The sequence below is a fragment of the Chiroxiphia lanceolata genome, chromosome 6 (assembly GCF_009829145.1).
Source record: "Chiroxiphia lanceolata isolate bChiLan1 chromosome 6, bChiLan1.pri, whole genome shotgun sequence".
NCBI classification, from domain to species: Eukaryota; Metazoa; Chordata; class Aves; order Passeriformes; family Pipridae; genus Chiroxiphia; species Chiroxiphia lanceolata.
This window is the reverse complement of record NC_045642.1, coordinates 55,281,092-55,303,312: the sequence shown is the minus strand read 5'-3', so window position 1 is coordinate 55,303,312 and position 22,221 is coordinate 55,281,092. Positions and strand designations below refer to the sequence as shown.

Below are 22,221 nucleotides of genomic sequence, written 5' to 3'. Positions count from 1 at the left end.
TAAGTATGCATTGATTTACCTTTTATTTAAAACAAGATGCAACTGGAACAATACAGCCTGGGTTACTCTATCAATACTTTCATAATTAAGTTGAAAAAACAGTGTCTAAATAAGATAGTTTTTCTCCTCTTACTGTTTCCTCATGAAAGAGGAAAAACATTCCAGATGATACTTGTAGCTTATAATTGTAAGAAGCATCAGCATCACCAACAGGTAAGTATTTTCTGTATTGATAGTTTCTAGTACAGTATTTTTTGCTTTCTGTATTAGGGTCGAACAAGTAGCAACAGAGTTTGTTTGTAAATATTTTGATATGTAATTTGAGAACAGTTCTTCACTGGTTTCCATCTTTCTTTTCTTCAGTTTATGGAAAACCTGTATTACAGTCTGGTTCAACCTCTCCCTCACCCTTGCCATTCCTTCACGGTTCTTTGCCCGCCCAGACTTCCTCACAGCCACAGCCTCAGCCTCAGACTGAGGTCTCTGAAAAAGATCAAGAGCTGGAAAACGCTCCACCACCCAGTGAGAACAGCAACGTGGAAAACATTCCTCGTCCTCTCAGCCCTACTAAGCTCACCCCTATTGTGCATTCGCCCCTACGGTATCAGAGTGACGCTGACCTTGAGGCCCTGAGGAGAAAACTGGCCAATGCTCCGAGGCCGTTGAAGAAACGCAGCTCTATCACTGAACCAGAAGGCCCGAGTGGACCAAATATACAAAAATTATTGTATCAGCGCTTTAATACTCTGGCGGGAGGAATAGAAAGTGCTCCCTTTTATCAGCCAGGCAATCCACAGGACTTCATAGGTATCTTAGCTGACGTTGATAATGGGAACGCCAGTACCAACGGCAATATCGAGGAACCAATTCCTGTGCAACCCACAGTTCCTCTTCCCGATGAGCCTCCCCCTTCGTCAGATGCCAATGATAATGAATTACCCTCTCCTGCTACTGAGGAACTGATAAGCACTGAAACTACAAATCAAACATCTGAGACAACCGAAGACAACAACAATAACAATCCTGCTATAGTTACTTCTACTGAGCAGTCACCCAGTCCCACGCCTGAGGTCAGTTCTCCAGTAGAAGAGGAAGCTCCTTTGCCACCTGCTCTTCCTCCTCCACTTCCTGCAGTAAGTAACTAAGGAAAGAACAGCTTTGTGAACTATGGATTAACTGTGTGTTTAAGCATAACTGAAAGTCTGCAAGCTTCTGCTGCATGGTATGTTTGCACTTGAAGTTTCATGATACTAAAAGAAAAGAAAATCAGAGGAGTTCCAGGCAGAATTCTGATGGATTAGTTTCTTTACTACTGTAGCTGTTAATAAGGAAAATATGCATACAGGCAACAGGAGATTGTGTATGTAGGTTTTAGAACTTCTTGGGGGTTCTTGTTGTAGATCTAATTCTGAAATTTGAGATTCCATTAAATTTTTTTTTTTTTATTTTCTTCAGGCCTGCAAAGATAACTATTTGTACAAAAGTAAGGATAAGCTATGTCAGTGTGAAGCTTTTTAATTTGCAGGCAAGATGAAATAGCTGTTCTGAGGGGGAGTGCCCTCCTTTTCCCCTCAGCACAGAGATGTGAGACCAGGGCTAACTCGAACAGCAGCACAGCTGACTTGTGATAGCAGAAGTGTTTTCCTAATGGGCTTGTCGCATAGTTTGAATTGCTTCCAAAGTCCCTCCTCCAGCTGCACCAAAATCTTTTAAATACTTGTCATTGCCAAAATCTACCGCATTTGTAGAACTGAAAAATACAGAGAAAACTGAATTTTATTCTTAGTTGTTGTGATGTGATTCACACTTTGAAACCAGTGTTCATCTCCATTTTTTACTCAGGTAGGGCCCTTGCATTCCTCTGAGAATTTAACTGCAGTGTGCACAAGACCTTGTATGCATCTTCCATGAGCATATGGGCCAGGGTACTTCTGGGAGAATGGAATATGCCAGCAACTGATATTATTCATACTGTGAGGCGTTTATTTTCCAATCTGAAATAGCCATACTAAATAGGAACATAAGTGAAAACAGATCTTAGAGAGCTAGAGACTAAAAGCTTTCTATAAAAACTGTAGTTAATAATAGATTATTTTTTCCCCAGAAAGTGACAAGGACACATGCAAAGGATTCAGAATATTCTCAAAACACATTTAAATGTGTTTCAGATCTTGAAAATGCTGCTTCTCATAACACCTGCTAGAATGTCACATAAAATACCTTCATGTTCTGTACTTTTTTTTCCTTCAGCAAAACACTCAACTACAGCAGAGACTTCTGCTAATTCAAGGCTTAGATTTCTCTGAGTGCAGACTGATAACTCAGTCTTAGCAATGATGTGCTTTCCAGGCTAAGCAAAAGTTTTCACAGTGTTTCAGACAATCCACCAGAAACACATTGTCATGGTTTGAGATAGCCCAAAATCTAATTCCTTAGCTCCGTTCCCCCTCCCACATCTCAGCCCAATGTGAGATGGGTTTTTCCAGACAAAACACAACCAGACAATTAAATACAATTAAGATGATGGTGCTTAAAAAAACATTGACTTAACTATTTCGTTCCTTATACTCGCTATCTTTTACTTAGAAGCTTTGAAATTATATTGGCTTGCCTTTTCATTTTTTAACTGCATAAGACATAGTAATATATCAAACCTTTTATTTCGAGACTTCTAAATAGAAATGTTTGCCTAGTTCTAAATACCATTTAAGGAAGCTGAGGTTCATAGCTGAATCCTTTTTACACTTGTACAACCTGAAATGATGCCTTCCAACCTTCATCTCTGCTCAGACAAAACGTACCAACTTGAAGAAACCCAACTCGGAAAGAACAGGCCACGGTTTGAGAGTGAAGTTCAATCCCTTGGCTCTCCTCCTGGATGCTTCTTTGGAGGGAGAATTTGATCTGGTACAACGAATCATATATGAGGTAAGGTTCTAAACAGTGACAACCTCATTCCACAATTAGAAAAAAGAAAGTGCTGAACTATTTTATGTTTTCAACAGGTTGATGATCCCAGTAAACCAAACGACGAAGGAATTACACCTTTGCATAATGCAGTGTGTGCTGGTCATCACCACATTGTGAAGTTCCTGCTTGATTTTGGTGTAAATGTAAATGCAGCAGATAGCGATGGGTGGTAAGTGTCAAGACTTTTAACCCAGCATCTGGGAGAAAAACCATCTGGATGCACATTCAAAATTTAGTCTAGTCCTCTTTTGGCAACAATTTCCTTCCCCTTTATGCCAAGCAAACTTTCTAAGCTCTGGGTAGAGGTGAACTCAAATGCAAAGTTACACTGTGTTCAACTCCGCAGCACACACACTTAAATCATAAACTAGACTACAGTTTGGCTTTAATTAGTGGTATAGTTGCATTTCTTGTTCAGATGGTGAAATAATTAAACTGTAAATAACCAATGACAGAAGTTAATTTAATTAAGTTTCATCACCGTGGAACCCACCACAGATTTTGGTGTTCTTGAAGAGTCTCGCCTTACAGGTAGCTGTAGCATTCCTGAAGTGTTTGGGGAGGGCATGTGAACCCTCACCTTGGTTTTTACCTTTCAGGTTTTCTTGTATTGGAAAATACCCTTTTATACCCAGCAGCTCTGTAAGCTGTGAAAATCAGTATTTTTGCTATCATCTATATTAGAATGCTTGGCTTTACTGGAGTCAGGTAAATCTTGGAATCCACCCCAGTTGCTTGACAAGTTTTGGACAATGCATAAACATACAATAATCATAAAGAGCAACTTCCTTTCAAAATAGACAGGCTCTACGTTGCAAGACAAAGTAATTAGGATTCATGGACATTTATTTTTTCAGATGTACATTTTTTTGCTTTATTTCAGGACACCCTTGCATTGTGCTGCTTCTTGCAATAGTGTTCATCTCTGTAAACTACTGGTTGAATCTGGGGCAGCTATTTTTGCTTCAACTATAAGTGATATAGAAACTGCTGCAGACAAGTGTGAGGAGATGGAAGAAGGTTATATTCAGTGTTCCCAGTTCTTGTATGGTAAGCTGTGACACTGCCTTACAAACTCTTTTAGCTTTTCTAACATTCATCCTGTTTTGTCTCTCTGATCTGCATGAAACATCTGCTTAGGCCCCATGATGATATGGCCCATCATGTGCCTGTGCTTTCAAAGCGCTAAAAACAGAATTGTCTTTTTGTTATGATGTTGCTCTTAGTCCTTCTGGTTTTTCAGTTACTTCACAGGCAAAATCTAATGTTACAGATTTTTGAAGTTTTGATTTGGCTTTATTTCAAGGAAACGCTTCCACGGGGAGGTTTTGACAGTAACAGCGAGTTGTCAAGTGTTTTCACAGAAATATTGCAACTTCCAGATGCACAAATTTCTAGCAGATCACATGAAGAAACAAGTGTACTTTATGAATAATTAACTTACAGAATGTGTTTAGTTACTAAGAGATATTTTGCCAGAAAAGCACTTTGATGGAGCAGACAAATATTTAATTTCCATCAGAGTATGCAAGCTTCATTAAGGTTCTGTATATCTGACATTGTGTGATTTTCAAAAACCTCAAGTGTTTCTGTACAAGGCCTGCTGTAGGAAGCAGTTTCCATTACCTATATAATAAGAGAAAGACCTCATGCTCTAAACTATTCTGCAAGATTTGGTTCTATCATGCAGTGAAATTTCTGACAGCATTTCACCATGGAAGTGCTGAAAACCGTTCATGAAATTTTATTAATAGGAGACTAATATTTGGGCCACTGTGTCAATACTAAAAATCTCAAGAGGACAAAACCAGGCTATTTTACCATCGAGTGTGCTCTCCAATCTGTTGTTAACAGGAGTGCAAGAGAAGCTGGGAGTGATGAATAAAGGGGTGGTGTATGCCCTGTGGGATTACGAAGCCCAGAACAATGACGAGTTGTCGTTCCACGAGGGTGATGCCATCACTATTCTAAGGCGCAAGGATGACAATGAAACAGAGTGGTGGTGGGCCCGCCTCAATGACAAAGAAGGCTATGTGCCTAAAAACCTCCTTGGGGTAAGTTCTTCTTAAGTCACCCTCTCCCTTCTATATTTTTTCTTGCACCTGAAGGAGGAACACAAGATGGATCTTTGGTCAGAATCCCTCTGTGCATCCTCTGGATATATCACTATGAAGTGGTGCAAAGCAGATTATCCTTATTCTCTCTGGCCTCTGTGCCATTGTAAACAAAAAGGAGAGGCTACTGTTAGATTAGTGCTGGTTTTCATTTGGCAATTTAGTATATTTAATACAGTTCATGGTTTAATGGGATTTTTTTTCCCCCCTTGGCTAAAACATAGAGCCCTTATGGAAAGTGTGGTGGCTGTATTAGGCAGCTTGAAGCCTTGGCACAGAAAGTTCTTTGGGAAGGTTTTTAGTACCTAGCACAAGATAAGAACATAAGTATGTGTGAGTTTAAAGCAGGAAAGAGCCTTGAAGATGACAACTGTGGGCAAGTCGTTTATGCTGCTCTCAGTCAGATGGAACACAGTTGTCATCAGGGACCAGGAATGTAAAGCGACCAAGCAGAGAGCTACAGAGGGTGAAATGCATAAGGGAACCTTGCAGAGCAGGAAATAAGTTCTCTCAAGTGCTCAACAGGGAGTTCTTTTACTTATGTAAAAGCATCCTTTCTCTAGTGTGGATCTTGATCTAAATGCACCAGGTCATTTTCAGAGCAGCGACGTTGCTCCTCTTGGCAGGAATAAGTCAATCCTTGGCCTCCTGCTGCTTCTGGTTTAGTTTTTCAGAAGATGCCTAAGAACATACTGTAGCTTACAAAAATCTCACCCCCCAAAACACTTCATCACTCAGTTCTTGTTAGTAACTACCCTTTGGTTAAAAATTATTTAAGTTGGTATTAACCATGCAAAGCCTAATATTTTTATTCTGTTTTTTTTAGTTATATCCACGAATAAAACCTCGACAGCGAACCCTTGCTTGAATTCAGTTGTTACAACAGTGCAATACCGTGCTGGTAACTGGAAACTTAAAACATACACTGGAGCCATCATTTTTGATCATTTCACACAGAGAAATAAAACTATGATATTTAGTTTTAATGGTGCTTTCTCTTGTTAAATGGACAGCCTCCACGACTTTCAAGATCTGCAGTTTGTAAATGAGGATCGTTTCTATGTGACCCACCACTGATGAGGAGAGCGATACCTCCACTACCTACAGTGTTGCGCCAACTCTCGTCTAACGCAGTGTTTTGAGTCAAAGTTCCGTGGCAGGAGCTTTCTTGTGTTCCATGTTCAGAGGTGTCACTCGCGGAGTGCAGATGCGCTGTCCCGTTTGCTCCAACCCCCCCCACAGCAACTGTCCCACGTCAGGATTTTGGATATTTTGTTCAATACCAGTGAATGTTGAGTTCTCATTACCAATCAGCTCTTTGGGTTCTAGGACACGAGATCTTCACCTGTTACATGCATAATTAAGTAGTTACCAAAGCTTGATGTGGGCTAGGATTTTAGGTGGCAACATGCTAAACACTTAAATCCTAGTCTGGACAACCCCAACAAAAGCTTTACCTAGTCTAGCATCTTGCATTATTTGCATTTAGAATCAAGCTAGAGAACTAACAAAAACAACAGTATTTATACACTTCTCAAAGTCCCTACACAGTATCTCACGTGGTGTTTTATTTTCTTATTATTCAGCCTACAGCACTGGTGTTACCTCTACAAATGTAAAGGTTTCCCTACTAACCACCTGAGCTTGTCCAGCCTGGACAGAACAGTTAGTACTGAAGTTGCAGCAGCCTAAAGGATTTGTACGTCTGCAGGGATGAAAGTGCAATAGTTGAAAAGGGTAAGAGTCTGGTGAGGGTTATACTGTGTCAGCTGAAGTCTGCCTGAGTCAGTCTAGAAGAAAATATGAAGGATGGGACAGAAGTAGGAAGAGGGTCGTGTAGATGCCAAGACAAGGAGGAGAAAGAAACAAGGTGTAGAGAAGGATTTAAGAAAGGCAATAGCTTATTTGAGGACAGTTTCTGTGGTTCTTGGCAGCCTACACCTGCTGCCAAGGCAAGTTATGCAATAACCTGTTCCACTACATTGTAGTTTCAAGCAAAAAAAGAAAAATCCACAAACAGGCACTTCACTGGAGTTTTAATTGTACATGATTTTATATACCAAAAGTATATTTTGAATCTCCCATTATAAGTTTTAGCCATATTTCTTGTAATTTTATCCCATTTAACAGTATGCAATTTGATTAACTCTTCATGTACAAGTTCTGTGTATAATTTATATATCCATTTCTGCAGTGCTGTAACTTGCTTTTACCACAGGTTAGCATTAACTGTATATATTGTGGTGAAAAGTGAAAGGGTATTATTGTTGAAGAATTTGCTACATGAATGTGATGATTTCAAGAGCCTATGATACACTAATTCAGAGAACATGTAAATGTGCACAATAAAGTACTGCTAAGGCATGGCTGCATTTTCCACTCTCTTTATAGAGGTCACAGCAGCAGACGTGGCTTTGGTCACAGTCTGCATGAGAACACTAACTGTAGCTTGCCAGGTTTTAGCTGTAAACTCACCTTTCCTCATTGTTTTTTACGAGCTGCACTGAAAAGGACTTGCTAGATGCTTTTGAAACCTCCTTACACTAGTATTCCAGTGTTCCAAGTGTGACAAATTAATTAATTTAGCATTAAATTGAAGTGCTGTTTATAAAAAGTTGAAAGTTTCAGAGTTCAGAGACCACAGTATCCATCACTAAAGAAGTTTTATATTACAAAATTAAGCATCACTTCATTTTTTTAAATAAGTGAATTAATTTATTCATATTTGTACATTAAGTTGTATACAATTTTGATAGTATTACAGTTAGATTAACAAAAGCTAGTTACCAAAAAAGAAAATACAAAACTAAAAATTATTCTGGAAGCTTATTTATTACAGAAGTGAAGTTTCAAGGTCATGTTCATGTAAGTCAAATTTGGTGGTATTTGGTGAAATATTTAGATGTCTAAAATGAAATGTTTAAAAAAACCCAAGTGATTTCTATAAAATCATATCTAAGGCAGATTTTTTTTGTACATTGATTTTAAACATTTGGATAGAGGGAAAAAACCTGAGATCTATACCCAAAAGCTATTCTCTGCAGAAGAGACATACACATTTGTTTGCTTTCTGTAGCAAACAGTTTACATAATTGTTACTATAAAAGTTGTGCTGTACATTAGCTGTAGTGCAGGTCACTTTCATATTAAGTGCCAGGAAAGGCTTAACAAAATATACAAAGTCTTAAAAGATGAGGCTGTTTAAAGCATTAACTGTATACATATTGCACACTACCGTGAATACTCATGGTTCAAAAAATACTCACATTGCATTTGCCAGTTCTTACATAATGAACCACACTGGAATGAGAGAGTCAAGAACAGCAAATATTTCCAGCTGTCAAATCAGCAAAAAGTGAGAGGCAGGTCTGTGGAGGCTGGTGTCTGTGTCTTCCCTCAGGAGGCCAAGTCTGCAGTTCTCACTGGTCCCGGGACTCATAGAGAAGCTTTGTTGCCTAACAAACATCAGGGCAAAATGTCATTTTGTTAACTGAACTTTCACTTGCAGCCACCTGATCTCCTTTTTTTACCCCTCCAAAAATCTCCTTTAAATCCAAGGCTTTAAATTCTTCCTCCATTTTCTTCCACCTAGCATTCAGGAAGTACTGAATGCACTTTCATGGCAATAGAAAGTTTGAACACACTGGGCTGAACAGAGGTAAATGCTGGGGTTGGGAAAACTGGGGAGCTCAACAATGGCAATAAAGCAGCAAACAGCCACACACACCTGCCTGTGCAGGCACCTTACAAGTTACAGTTCTGATGAGCAACTGATCAGATGAATGAAGTTGGTGTGGCTTTGGTTTTTTCCACCATAACTTTGACTTAGGAAATATGACTCTTCATTACCCATACAGGGCCTAACAGCAAAAGATTAAAGTCTTCTGTTTTCAAAAATCAACAATGTCTTTGAGCCTTCATAAAGCAGTAAAAACAATTAGCTGAATTTAGGTTCAAAAGAGTATTTCATAATGCACATTCATCAGCCAGAAACAAAATCCTAAGGAACTTTAAAGTCTAATTCCTACTTCTTTTCATCTAATGATATACATAAGATCTTGGAAAATCCTTTAGAGTGCATAACTTCTTCAACTATCTGAGCATAAATCTCAAGTCATGTTCACTACAGCCATCCCTAGGTTCTGTTTTCTAAGCAATGAGGCCCTTAAGCCCTTAATAAAAAAATAACAGAAATACTCCTAAGGCAGCCTGCTCTCTTTACTGCTACTAAACACCCCATGTAAAGATTTTCTTCTAAGCCTTCTCCAAGTTTTGGCTGCTGTGCTTACCTTATGCATAGCTGCCAGCCAACTTGCTGACAGCTTCCTGTTACAGTTGAAGTCCTCACCAGCAGTGAATTTCATCTGCGTTACCTCCTCCGACCCAGGTACCTTGTACTGCAGAATCATACCTATGGCACGAGTGTTGCCTCCTGGAAAGAGAAATAACATCTTGAACAGCAACAGGTTTTGCCAGCTAAGTAAAACAACTTCTTCCAGCTCATAAGCATGTTTGCAGAAACATGCTCATTGCTCAGTTCAAAGCACAACCAGCTGCAGGTGCACCAACAGCTGCTGTATCCAAGGAGGTTGTGACCACGGCTGGTAGTGCCAGGCAGTGGAACCTGCAGCCTCAAAACTTTAATTCTTACTGAGGCAGAACCTGCATAAGCCATCAGGTGAAGCAACAAACACCGAGAACACCCTCATGATTTACTATCATGTTAAGACGTGATACTACAGTTTCACACTGTAGCCTGCAGTCTGTAAGATGAGCTACTAGTATCCACTTTGATGGCAAAGCTGGATACAGAGTCTGGCACAGCAGTCAGAAATCCCTCCAAACCTGGCAAAGGTTGAGAGAGATGCTTATGCAAGACCAGATAACAGCTGACAAATTTACTTCCTGAAGGAAATTGCTACAGAAGAAGCTGCTCTGACAATAGCACAACAGACGTTTGTATCTCTCCTACTCTGGATGCAGAGATGAAGATAAACCAAAGCAAAAATACACAAATTAAACAAGAGCTTTCAGAATGCCATGCTTCATTATCATTACTTCCTGCAGCAGTGGAGCATAAACTAAGCCCCAGGAGCAGCACCAGCACACACAGCCACTTTGCAAAGCTCTTTTTTTTAAGTGTCTGCGTGAGAGGGCTCCCGAAGGCTGTTACTGCAATATCTGAGGAGCCAAACAAATCACAGTCTCAGTCTAACCAATCCAATCAGAAGCCCACAGCAGGGTTTATCAAAGTAGCTATTTGCTCCTCTCTGAGGCTAAATGGAAATTCAACTTCATCACTTGCTCCCCTGCATCTGCCAGTCAGAATAACAGATTAAGGGACTGTTTAAATCAGTGGAAATAAACACCTACAGCCTTGACTAGTTTGCCCATGTCTGGCACTTCAGGACATTACTGAGTCAGGCAGAACACACCTTGCATGATAAGAAGTCTTCTTTCTTTTAAAAATATGTAAAAGCAAGCCATTAATTAACAGTTCCAGTGCAAAGCCTTTCTGGACAGCACGCAGGGAGTATATTTTTCATTTCTGGTATACCCAATTCGGCACACTTGTTAAAGCAGGTGGTGTGTAACACTGTACTATATATACTATATATATATATATATATATATATATACTATTTCTCATTTTCCCTTCTCCCTTCCAGCATGGACAACAGTTCACTTGGTCTAAAGAAGGCCCTGAGTGCTTTAGTTCTCCTCCGAAGTGTTACAAAACATTCATTCTTGGTTTAATAAACAGACAGATGGAAAGGAACAGATGCACCTCAGATTTGAACACAACTCAAACTGAACAGCAGCTACAGATCACGCAAATAAACAGCACTGCAGGGAGATGTGGGGGGGGTCATTCCAACATGCTGAGGTGAGTCACGCTCAAAGGCACTGCTGATACCTTCAGTAACAGGCTGGCTCTCCAGAAGGCTGGTGTAAGTGTGAATATCTTTTTCTACCATCAAGAAGGAAGGCAGGCAGAAAAAAGATAAAGCAGTCAGAAGAGTAGTGAACAAGGAATTAAAGCATTAAGTGACTCAGCAGCACATCTGGTTGATTTGAATACCAAGGTAAGTTTATTAAAGTTAACATGCTGCACTGACTGAATACTGCACAGACAGGCTATGCAATTAGAAAAACCCAGCAGTGACAGAGGTGTTGATAAAGTACAATTATTGAAACTCCTGACCTTGTTTGTTCTCATTTCAGTCAAATCATATTCAAGTTCATCCTGAAATACTCTAAAATCTGGTAAGAGATGAGGCAGTAAGTAGCTGCACTCCAATACAGATGTTACCAGTTTCACTTGGCCACCCCTTCATCTTGAATGAAATTTAAAAAGCATAGTTTAACTATTTTTTTTCCCCCACAGTTCCACTCTCCTAACAACTGCTTGTACCAGCAGAAGAGAAATCCCAGCTGGATTCTGAAATGGAAAAGGCTAATACCAAAGACTACAGTTTCCTCCTATGAGCTTTTAAATCAACAGACATTTGTATTTAGCCAAGAGAAAGGATCTGAACAGATGATGACCACCCCTACTCAGGTTTATTGAGAGACTGTCCCATATTACAGCTGTAAAGGAATTTCTCAATTCTTAGGTTTTCCCCAAAATCCCAGTAGCCACATGGACAGGGTTTCACACACTGCACTCTATTCTGAGAGCAGCTGTAATTAACACAGTTACATTGAAGTTACCAATAACCTTGAACTGCACTGTCTAGTTCAAACAATAATTATAACTTCACATTTTTTTCTAAATAGTTCATTTATATTAAATGAAAAATTTACCTCCAGGAGTAAATCCCTCTGTAAGTATCTGAACTGTTGAAATCTGTATAATTTCAATTTCATAGTGGCTGTCTCCATCCAAAACCAGGTATCTACATAACAGAAGAAAAACTTTTTTAAAAAAATAATTTTTTTTCTACAATATCAAGTCGAAATCAAAGGAAACAAAAATAAACATAATCTCTCAGTGACGCTGTTTATGTGTTCTTTGGGGTGAGGAGGGAAAGAAATCAAGCAGGAAGTATTACTTTTCATTTAAGTTCTTCAGTTTTAGGAAAATAACCCCACAAAACCTATAGTTCTGTTTGCCAGGAGACCTGTCCAAAATATTAAAAGCTCTTCTTTTATTCCAAAATTTTATTCTTCCAAAGGTCCAGAGGAAAAAGTTAACAGAGTCCAAAGTGGTCTAGTTAACCAAATTACAGGGGATGACCAAAGTAATGCTTTGGTTGTAATGCTAAACAATATGGTGTAGTGTTAGAATCATTCCAAAACAAGCTTTTTTCAGTGCCTACAGACTTTTCCCTGCCCCTGCTTCCTGTGATCCCCTATTAGGTGGCAAAAACACTGTATTCCAGTGGCACCAAGAGGCATTATCAGTGAGTGGAGATCCACCTTTCCAAGGCATTCTGATCCACAGCCCTAATAAATTCTAACAAACTGACTCCAGTAACGTCAGATAAATAAATCTATCCTTTCCATCTGATTACTCTCTCCAATATCCTCAGAGCATATTACTCTTATAGTTTCTTTAGGGTATCAGATAATAATAGAGCTGTAAGTACAACAATACTACAGTTTACAAGTGCAATTTCTTTCTTACCTCTGGTTGCTGGAAAGTCGACAAACCATGAGTTCAGATTTATCAGATGTTCCAAGAGTTACAAAGAATGTAGCACCTGGGAAGAAATGATTCAGTATTCTAATGCAGAGTTCAAGAAGGAACATTCAAGTATCAAAAAGGATAACTAATTTTTACCTACTAATTCACAAAATTGGGTGAAATAGAGTAATTGAAATGTTAAACTGATTAACATCAGCAGAACACTCAAGTATAAAAATCTCATCTTTAATTATCATGTTCTGAATCACGGGACCTTTCACACATGCTATGTAATTTCTCCCACATGCTGTAGAAATGCATGTGATATCTAATATGAATCTTTTAAAAATCAGAAGAGAACTGGAGGTGGCAAAGACAGGCAATTAAAGACCCTATGTGGTCATCATAACATAAGCTATTGTTTCAGTATTCAAAACAAAAAAAAAAAGAACAATCTAATAGCAGGACATGACCTTCAGTTCTATGCTTAATAAACAGCAAAGAAATCTCTTTTTCATTACTGAAGGCTGGCTCAGTCTTGCTGTGAGGGCAGTGAACTTTAGCCTTCATGTTGTGTTTCTTCCCCCTCAAAACTGCTTTGACATGGGGAAAATCATCGTTGCTACATTAGAGAAGTGATTCATAACTTCAAGCAGCCTACACACCTAACCCCTTTATTTCTTCCATGCCTCATGGTCCCTGTGTTACCTCATCCCAATACTGCTGGTCTGGGAAATGAGAAAATGACACAAACTCTACAGCAAGTCAGGAACAACTTCAGACTTGAACAGCAGAATGTGAAGGCAAACAGGACACACTTTATAAAAAAAAGTCCTCAGTTTAGAAGACATTGTTTGAAAACTTGTCTACACCCCTATGGCAAAGGAGAGTGAAGAACGATTTGTGTGCTACAGGGATGAACACACTCCCTTCTGATCTCGGCATCTCCCCAGGAGTATCCATGCTCATCAGACGTGGGGCTTAGCTTACCCAGGATGCACACTGGCATCATGCTGAGGCACTCAAGGATCACAGAATAGTTTAAAAACTGAAGATTCAGCTTTCTTAATGTAACTGGAGCACGAATTGCTATACTGCATGTAGTTTTAATCCTATGGAAAATTGGCCACTCATGATGATCTGCCATCAACCACAGCTGTAGGCCACAGGCAAGATCAAAGCTCTCAGATGAAGCTTGAAACAAGCACTGTATCTTGTTCAAAAATATTAAACTATTCTCTACTCTAAAGTATTTTTCATCCTTATTTAATGGCTAAATAGATGCAGGAATATGGCTAAAAGACACATTATTTCAAGGAAAAGGCCAACTGCATACACATTTGTTCTCACAGGCATTAAAAATTTGTCTTTAACTAAATCACTGTTTTTAAAGACCAAAAAGTATAAACTGAGAGGTGTAAACATTTCTAAGAAGCGTGCTGTAAACACTTCTAAGAAGCGTGAACCTCTCTCTAAATAAACCTGTAACACAGAATTGTTACCTGCCAAACAAGGTGCACGACAAGAAGGAGACAAAACCGCAGCTTGTTGGACGAGAGGCGTTACTCTTACTGTTTATCAGAATTTGAATAAACACAAGGGAGATCCAACAGCTCATCTGTCCACGGGGTCCTTACCATTCATGAGCACTTTGAGCTGTTTGTCGTAGAACTCCGTTTCCTTCTGGGAGACCAGGGCACACTCCGCGCACTGGCGCACGGGATCCACAAAGCACATGCGAGGCAGAGGCACTTTTTTGCTGCAGCACTTGTCACAGAAACACTTCCCACACCTCCGGCAGTGATGCTGAGCAGGAGAGAACGTTTTGCTTATTTATTTACAAAGGAAACTAGGAGGGGATGATTTGATAAGGTTACTATGTTACGCCTCGTCCTCCCCAACAGTTTCTCAGGTGTGAAAGATACAGGCTGAGGGACAGGTAAAGGAAATGTAAGTGCTAAAGGGGCAGAAAGAAATCTCTGTAGATTGAACACAAAGGACTGAGTATGGCATGAACAGCAGCACTTTAAGCCTTTGCTGGCACTCTTGTAAAGATGTCTCTGAAGCAGACCAGAGAGGAAAGGGCTTCTCCAGTGTCCAGCAAATCCTTCACCTCACTGTCAATAAAAACCCAAGAGTGATTTCCAGGTCCCTTCTTACTTCCAAGCAAAGATCTCGGGAAAGTTCAACTGAAGTCCCTATTCTTCTTCAACTGAAGATATTATTCTTCTCTTTTAAAACTTATTCTCAAGTTTCTCCCAAGGAAAAAAAGATAAAAATCTTCATACTGAGAACCTAAAGCTATTCCTTTATCAGAAATATCAGGCAGCAGAGTACAAAACCAATGAAGTTGCAAAACCAGAACAAGTATTGCAATGTGTTTCACAGCTCTTAAATCTGCAACAAGTGGCTTGTGCTCCAGATCACTCGTGGGGTGTGACAGTGCCAGCAGATCTTCCTGATGCAAGTTCTCGTGACAGAACAAGTATTCCCAGGCAAGCAGGAACTAATTTGTGACTCAAAGCAAGCCTGAGCAGTTTGATACAAGGAACTGATACAGTGCAATTTTGGTCAGTGTTAGGCTTTCCTTCCGAACGCAAAATTCTCTGGAGTACCTATTTCCCAGGGCTGCCTGCAATTGCTTCCCAAAAGTAACACAAGTAAAATACAGTAGCCTGTTATCTGGTATCAGTGTGTCTGGTTTAAAATTTCTCCTTCCATCTCCCTCCAAATAATAAATAAAAAATATTGACTTTGTCACTGCACTACAAGTCACGCTTCCCCATCTTTCTTCACTTTCACAAGGGCATGCTAAAAGAGTGTCAATGTAGTTATACAAAGGAACGATATTCCCTCCTAAAAATCATTGCTGGCCTTTTCTGGGAGAGTACTTTCCTTCTCCATGTCATATTCTGCACACCAGTAGCATTCTACAGTGATCTGCTTGCTGGTATGTAATGAACATAATTACTCTAATGTTAGTGTTTTCACGCAGTGAGATACATACTAATTATGTAGTTTACACTTTCTACTTTAATCAGAAATTCTCTATTCCAAACCCAAGATAAATCCTGGCTTACTTTTAGATTCTCTATTCCAAACCTAAGATAAATCCTGGTTTACTTTTAGAACAGAAGGAAAATCTGAGTTTTGGTTCTTTACATTTTAACAATACGGTTCTTTAATGTAAGACTACAATTCATTATTCCTGAAAACATTACATTTCCTCAACTAATTTTTCTCCCCAAACACAACTGAATTAGTTGATTTCGGTGGTATGTCAGTACTGATGTTAACAGCCCACTCCAGCACTCTTCCTTTGACTATAAATCCTGCAGGTACCCAGTAATTTAGAAAAAACCCTTGTATTACACAGTGAGCAACAAGAAGCTTTGCAAAGAAACAGAACCAAAACCAAGAAGGACTCTACTCAGAAAAGGCAGAACAGAAAGAAAAACTAAGTTACATCACACTTTGCAGGGTATTCAACTGAAATCCTCTACATTTAACTCAAAATAAGTCCATATTAGTATTTTGCAACAGTTACTGCTTTAAGTTTCATTGATTTCTCTTACCTTTCTAGTTATGAAGTCAAATTTTGTATCACACTGCATACATCTTGGGCACTGCAAAACAGTACATATTAAGATTAAAAAATTTCTAAACTTTTAATTCTACCACCATATACAAAGAATGAGCTTTATATTATTCCTTATAAAGAAACACCTCCAATAAATTTCTATCCCTTATCTTTCCACCATGGATGGCTTTCATTTAATATTGATTGTAGCAAAGTAATGTCATCCCCACTTGTAAGACCAAAACAGCTGCCAAACTTCCCCCTTAGGAATAGTGCATCTTGCCAGCAGGCAAAACTACATCTCAGAAGTACTTACCATGCTTGACAATGTTTGGCTATCCAGACAGTGCTATATTCTAGAGTCAACCATTTTTATAGAAGTTTTTGTCCTCACCATTTTATCCTGTGATGCTCTGCTGACTCTCTAAAACATTGTTTATGTATTTTAATGCTCTCAGTACTCACACATTTTTGAAACATGCTAGGAGATACTTGGTTTTCTTCCAAGCCACCAAGACCTAATTTTTATTCCAGCTACAAGAATTCACTTCCTGAAATATCTCTTTCCTAAAACAAGCTTACACCCACACTCCTCCCAAAAGAAATACCAGAAAAAAATTGAAGGAGTTTCTCTCTCACAACTAAGCAGAGTTTAAGGGGTGACAATTTTCATTGTTTAAACTACCAGGACTGATCAGTGACCGCAGAACAATCAGATTTTTCTGTATAAAAGTCACTTATGAAAGAGCTGATACTCAGCAATTAGATCACTGGATTTTCAACAAGATTTTACATATTTTTATCCACCGTATCAAAACCTACTTTCCAAGGCTTATAGTGCAATTATTTCTAGACTTGCAAATACTAATTCAAAATTGTGCCTGACATCTGACCCAGGAGAACCTGGTTAGATCCTGTAGTAAGTTGTTAACTCTACAAACTGAAACACCTAAACCAGACTATCTCAGACTACAGCAGAATGTCATCTTAAACACATGCCCTAAGATAAGCAGGTGCTATTTGCTAAGAACACAGTAATCACCCTTGGCCTTTAATTAACATATTTCAATATTTAACCCTTTTTTCTATAAATCCCTTCAAGTTACAACAGCTTCTATAGGGGGACTTTTGCTCCAGCAGATACTCAATCAGTCACAAGTTCAACAACTATGGTAAAAAAAAATTACAGCAGCTAAATTAAAAATTCTCTAGAAACTTTCATGTTCTTCTGAAGTGTAAGCTTGTTAATAATTGGCAATAGTTTACATGAAATGTTCTTATGTCTAAACAGACATTTAACACATTAGAGAGTAACGGCAGTCACTGTAAGGGAACATCAACAGCTACTTGTAGAATTTGTTACAACAAGCTGTTTCTAAATCCCACACAAAAGAGAACTAGAAATGTTCCTGAACCGTCTCAAATAACACACACAGAGCTAAGGCATCCAACCACCAAGCAGGTTTCATGTCTGTAACTCAGACAGCTAATACCTGGTTCTACTCTACACTGATCTTGACTGTCTTAATTTTTGATGTGTAGCTTGTCTGGGAGCTGGACCTGGCAAGAATTTTGGTATACTTAATGTGAACAAGTGAGAGGTTTTTTGGTTGGGTTTGCATGGTGACGTTTTTTGTTTGTTTGTTTTTATTGGTTTCGGTCTTTTTATTTGTGTTTTGGCAAAATGCAGAAAGCACAAGTCACAAACTACAGAAAAAACCCAAAACCCAAACTCTTACAAATACTGTCCTACTTAGATTTCATACACAATGTTATGCTCAACATACAAGTCCTTCTCAGGAAGAAGTCGAATTACCCATCCTCTTATTTAACACAAACCCTATAGAAAAATATTTCTGAATTCCAGACCCATGATGATAGCCCTGCCTGATAAAATGGCATATGGCAGTTGGCACTGCAGAACAGGATCTTCCTAGGAAAATGTTCTGACACAAGCAGGTTCAATACACTGTTCCTTAAGGGCATTTCTGCTTTAAGTAACCAGAACCAAGTGAATCCATTTGCATAATATCAACTTCGGCTTTGCCTGGGACAAGACCTTTATTGTAGAATATCCTGAAAGGTGATTTTTTCATATTCATTCGTACACTGACAGAATTAGAGAGTGACAAGTATTGAATTAAGCTTTATTGCTTGAAGGGGTTTTATCACGTTTAGAGGGAAGGAAGCACAATGTCCAAGTTACTTTTCATATCTTCAAACAAAAAGACATAAAAAAAGAAAAAAAAAATTACGTCACAAGTATATTCATTTCACGTACAATCAGCCACTAATACTGATATCAGATTACTTCATTTAGCAAGAGGAAAATGGAAGAGCATCCAACAGTTGTTGCATCTTGGCATTAATTTAAAAATACCGAGAGCTGGTTCATTACAAATAGAGTAGAATTTCTCAGGTGTTTGCTCAAGTGTGGTAACTGATTTTCATAATACCACGGATCCAACCAGAGGTGAGACTCCCACAGATGGACAGGAAGTTATAGTTACACTTCACATGCTTTATTTGCATACCTAATAACACAGCGTTTCAAGAAGTGATGCACAGGAACACCTGGTTCAGCTCGTTAACACAGCGAACCTCTGCAAACGTGGAAGTTCAGGAGCTGCCCAAATCCCAGCCAGGAACACGCCTGCCCAAAGCAGATGGTGCCAGCGGGGGAAACGGCACAAGGGAACTCGGGCCAGATACAGCTCGTGGTGCTTTCTGATACTGCAGCTGCCCAAGTCCACCAGCACCCCAGGGGCAGCTCTGCCACACAACCAGAGCCACCTCAGAGAGCCCGAGCCAAGGGAGGGCCCTGCTCTGGGAAGCTCAGTTCCCTCCTGCAGCGACTGAGGAACCCCAGGGAATCACTCTCACCACATCTGTGAGTTCCCGTGCAGCACACAGTGTTCCCCAGCCGTGGAAGCATCTGGTGCACAGCTGGATGTCACGAGGTCTGGCCACCGCTGCAGCCAAACTGACAAACTTCACTCGATTTCTAGTCCAAGATTTCCTTAATAGAAACATCACCAGCTGAGCTCTGCTGGTGATTTACAAAGAAATTCCGAGTCAGAAAAGACACAGGCAGTGACCAGCATTTTAAGCTCTGTCTCAAGTTTAATGATGCTCAGCACAGATGTTCATAATATTATCCACCTCAGTTCTCTATCTGTATTACAAAGAAGACTACCAAAAGCAAAGTTTTCAATAGTCCTGCTTCAGTCTTAGACTCCAAATTCCTCAAACTAACTGATATTTTAAGACTGTATAATCTTGTGACATAAAATTAATAACTTGAATTATATTTCAATGCTATATAAGCTTCACAAAACTAACTGCCATAAGTCATGGGTGACCTTAATTTCAAAAAAACAAGAGGGTAGACTCTCCCTGCATAAGAAAAATAAAGCTACTGAGTTAGTGAGTGCTACTGGCTGCACAGCAGAAGCCAATGGATTTGAAAAAACAGATTAGCACTGTCTAGTACCAGTCAAGGTCTTGTCTCGGACGAAGACAGTTTTTAATTATGTCTGACATGGTAACAAGATCAATAGTTCTCAACTAATTCATTAACTAGATAACACTGTCTTTTTAAACTTCATTCTTTAGCAAAAACATGGTGTTTCTAAGCTTCCCTGTGTATCACATACCTGCTTTCTTTGAGGGAAATGTTTGTAACACATTTGGCAATTGTTAACCAAGACAATTTCAGAACTTCAAAATTCTTTATGAAATCTAGTAAAATAACTAGTTACAAAATAACAATTCATATTCTTAATCTGGCATTAACAAATGCACTTAAAACATTTGCCCGTAGGATGCTTCCTCTCAACAGCAAATATTACTGACCCTGATGCAAAGATGACATTCAGTCACAATTCAACACCATCAGACCAGGAGATTATGGGGAAAAGCTGAACTTTAAGGGGAATGAATACCTGCAGTACAACTGTAACATAAAATTCAAACTAACAACACACATCAGACTGATGCCTCTAAAATATACAGACTTAGTTCTCTAAATATATCCAACTAGTTTAAATAAACCCTACTACAACCCTCAAACAACCTCTAGTAGAATTAAGATGGGTCTGTGTATTAGACTGAGTTTTAAGTGCCTTGCTTTCCTTAATGTAACCAGCCTGCTATAAGCAAGAACTACTGACATGCTAAACTGCATTTCAGAAGGTCAAGGAGAAAACCAGTTTCAATTTAACTGTTACACAAATGATATCTGTCAAGAATCAAGTTTCCAGGTGGCCCAGGTGAGTGCACAGGGGTGCAGCAACTCACCTACACAGCAGAAGCAAAGCACAAAGGGAAGGCACTTGCACAATAACTGCTCAGACTTTGCTACAAGCTCACAGATAAACACACACCCGACCTGCAGCACACCCAGAGCCCCAGAGCACATACGGTGCCAGCTGGGTGGGAATCTGGGCAGCTCAGCCCAGACTTCCAAGGACACCCTGCTCCAGCCACTGAAAATTTATCTTATTTTACTCATAAGACAGAAAACAGCTGTCTTGCATATAAGACAGAAAACAGCTGCTAGTGATGGGTTTTCTAAGCATGGAAGAGAATAACTTGAGGAAACTCACATTAGGTATTGCAGCAGATCGCTTGTTTATTAAAATAAATCGAAAAAGTCACTTCCCAAAAAAGGGTTGTTATTTCAGACAAAACCAGCAGCTGATTTACTGCTCATCCCCCTTATGGCAGCTCAGGTGGGCCTGAGATGTAGAAGCTGTGCTGGCAGAGCGAGTCTCCAGAATTATTAATTATTACTTTTACACAGAACTTTCTGCCTCAAGAGACGCCAGGTAGAGTAAAAAAATCTTTCCTCCTCGTTCCTAGCCAAGGGAGGACACAATGTTCCCACACAAAACAGACCAGCCACGTCCGTATCTGCCAAAGAATGGCTTTGTTTGGTGACTCCGGGCTTAAATTCACGTTGGCTCATCTAAAATAAATCTCCATTCCGGTCACATTTAAACGCACTGGCGTGTGTCCACACCGCAGAATAAATAAATAAACAAACAATCGGTTCTATGTTGCGTTATCATCTGGCTGTGGGGACTGGCAACGAATAGCGCATATTAGATGAAATTGGATATAATATCACGATCACACTGTTTACTCGGTGTTTAAAAGCAAAGTCAACTAAAACAGTCTTAAGTTGTCCAGCGCTTGTTTAACACCACGAACATTCGCACCGGGAGCCAGAAGGGCTGTTCTAACTCAGCCTTATCGCCTTAACACGTTGTATAATTACTTTTACATTTACAGAGCCTTCAGAATCACCTTCGTAAGCACTTAAAGCCTTCAGAACAACCTTTATAAGCATTTAAAGCAACGCTGCTCAGATCGCGATACTTTTAACTCAGTAAGTCGCTAATTTTTGTGATGGGGCCGCAACGCCCCTGAAGAACGAGTGACAGCCCCAGCCTTGCGCCCTTTAATCTATTAACGCACGAGAAATAAAAAGAGGGGGGAAGGAAGGGGAAAGGGAAGTGCGGCACCCCCGCCCGCGGCGATACCTCCTTGTCGGGCACCCACGGCGGCTCGTCGAGGCCGAAGGGGCTGCGGGCGGCGCGGTGCTCGGGCACCATGCGCAGCCCGCTCGGGGACCGCACCAGCTTCTTGGCGTCGCCGCCCGACATCTTCCCCCGCGCGCCGCCGCGGCCGCCGCTCGGCCGCGGGACGGGCACCCCCGCTGGCCAATGGTCGGGCGGTCCCGCGGGACGGACACGGCGTCCTACCAATAGGAAGAGCGAACTGCCAGCGTCCCGCCTACCGGAGATGAGCGCCCCAGCCAATCGCGTGTCGCTTGAGGGCTTGAGGCGGGCGCGTTGTTCCCGCCCCGCCCCTTCGGCACCACAACCCGGAAGCGAAGCGCGCGGGCGCCTCGGCCGCGCCCC

At 40.1% G+C, this 22,221-nt stretch overlaps 2 protein-coding genes across 12 annotated transcripts in view; one reads left to right on the top strand and one right to left on the bottom strand.

The window, feature by feature from the left end:
- Window positions 1-7,698, top strand: part of PPP1R13B (protein phosphatase 1 regulatory subunit 13B) — a 70,871-nt gene extending 63,173 nt beyond the window's left edge. For all 6 annotated transcript variants that reach the window (XM_032691185.1, XM_032691186.1, XM_032691184.1 and 3 more), the window contains 6 exons: window positions 364-1,133; window positions 2,791-2,928; window positions 3,006-3,139; window positions 3,854-4,020; window positions 4,825-5,024; window positions 5,911-7,698. In XM_032691185.1, coding sequence (XP_032547076.1) covers window positions 364-1,133; window positions 2,791-2,928; window positions 3,006-3,139; window positions 3,854-4,020; window positions 4,825-5,024; window positions 5,911-5,952 — 1,451 coding nt within the window. In that variant the 3' untranslated portion in view covers window positions 5,953-7,698. The remainder of the gene's footprint in view (window positions 1-363; window positions 1,134-2,790; window positions 2,929-3,005; window positions 3,140-3,853; window positions 4,021-4,824; window positions 5,025-5,910) is intronic.
- Window positions 5,863-22,180, bottom strand: ZFYVE21 (zinc finger FYVE-type containing 21). 6 transcript variants are annotated; one of them, XR_004357621.1, is made up of 9 exons: window positions 21,841-21,979; window positions 16,290-16,340; window positions 14,352-14,520; window positions 12,715-12,790; window positions 11,892-11,983; window positions 11,002-11,055; window positions 9,374-9,516; window positions 8,351-8,539; window positions 5,863-6,429 (listed from the first exon to the last, which is right to left on the bottom strand). XR_004357621.1 is itself a non-coding variant. In XM_032691202.1 (8 exons), exons 2-8 carry the CDS (start codon window positions 16,326-16,328, stop codon window positions 8,504-8,506), a joined length of 609 nt encoding a protein of 202 aa, XP_032547093.1. In that variant the 5' UTR covers window positions 16,329-16,340; window positions 22,098-22,180; the 3' UTR covers window positions 7,777-8,503. The 6 variants fall into 6 exon arrangements, 5 of the variants coding, with proteins under 5 accessions (XP_032547093.1, XP_032547089.1, XP_032547092.1 ...); XM_032691202.1 differs by lacking the exons at window positions 5,863-6,429; window positions 21,841-21,979 and adding an exon at window positions 22,098-22,180 and having other exon boundaries at window positions 7,777-8,539; XM_032691198.1 differs by lacking the exon at window positions 5,863-6,429 and having other exon boundaries at window positions 7,777-8,539; window positions 21,841-21,982.
- Window positions 22,181-22,221: the final 41 nt, after the last annotated feature.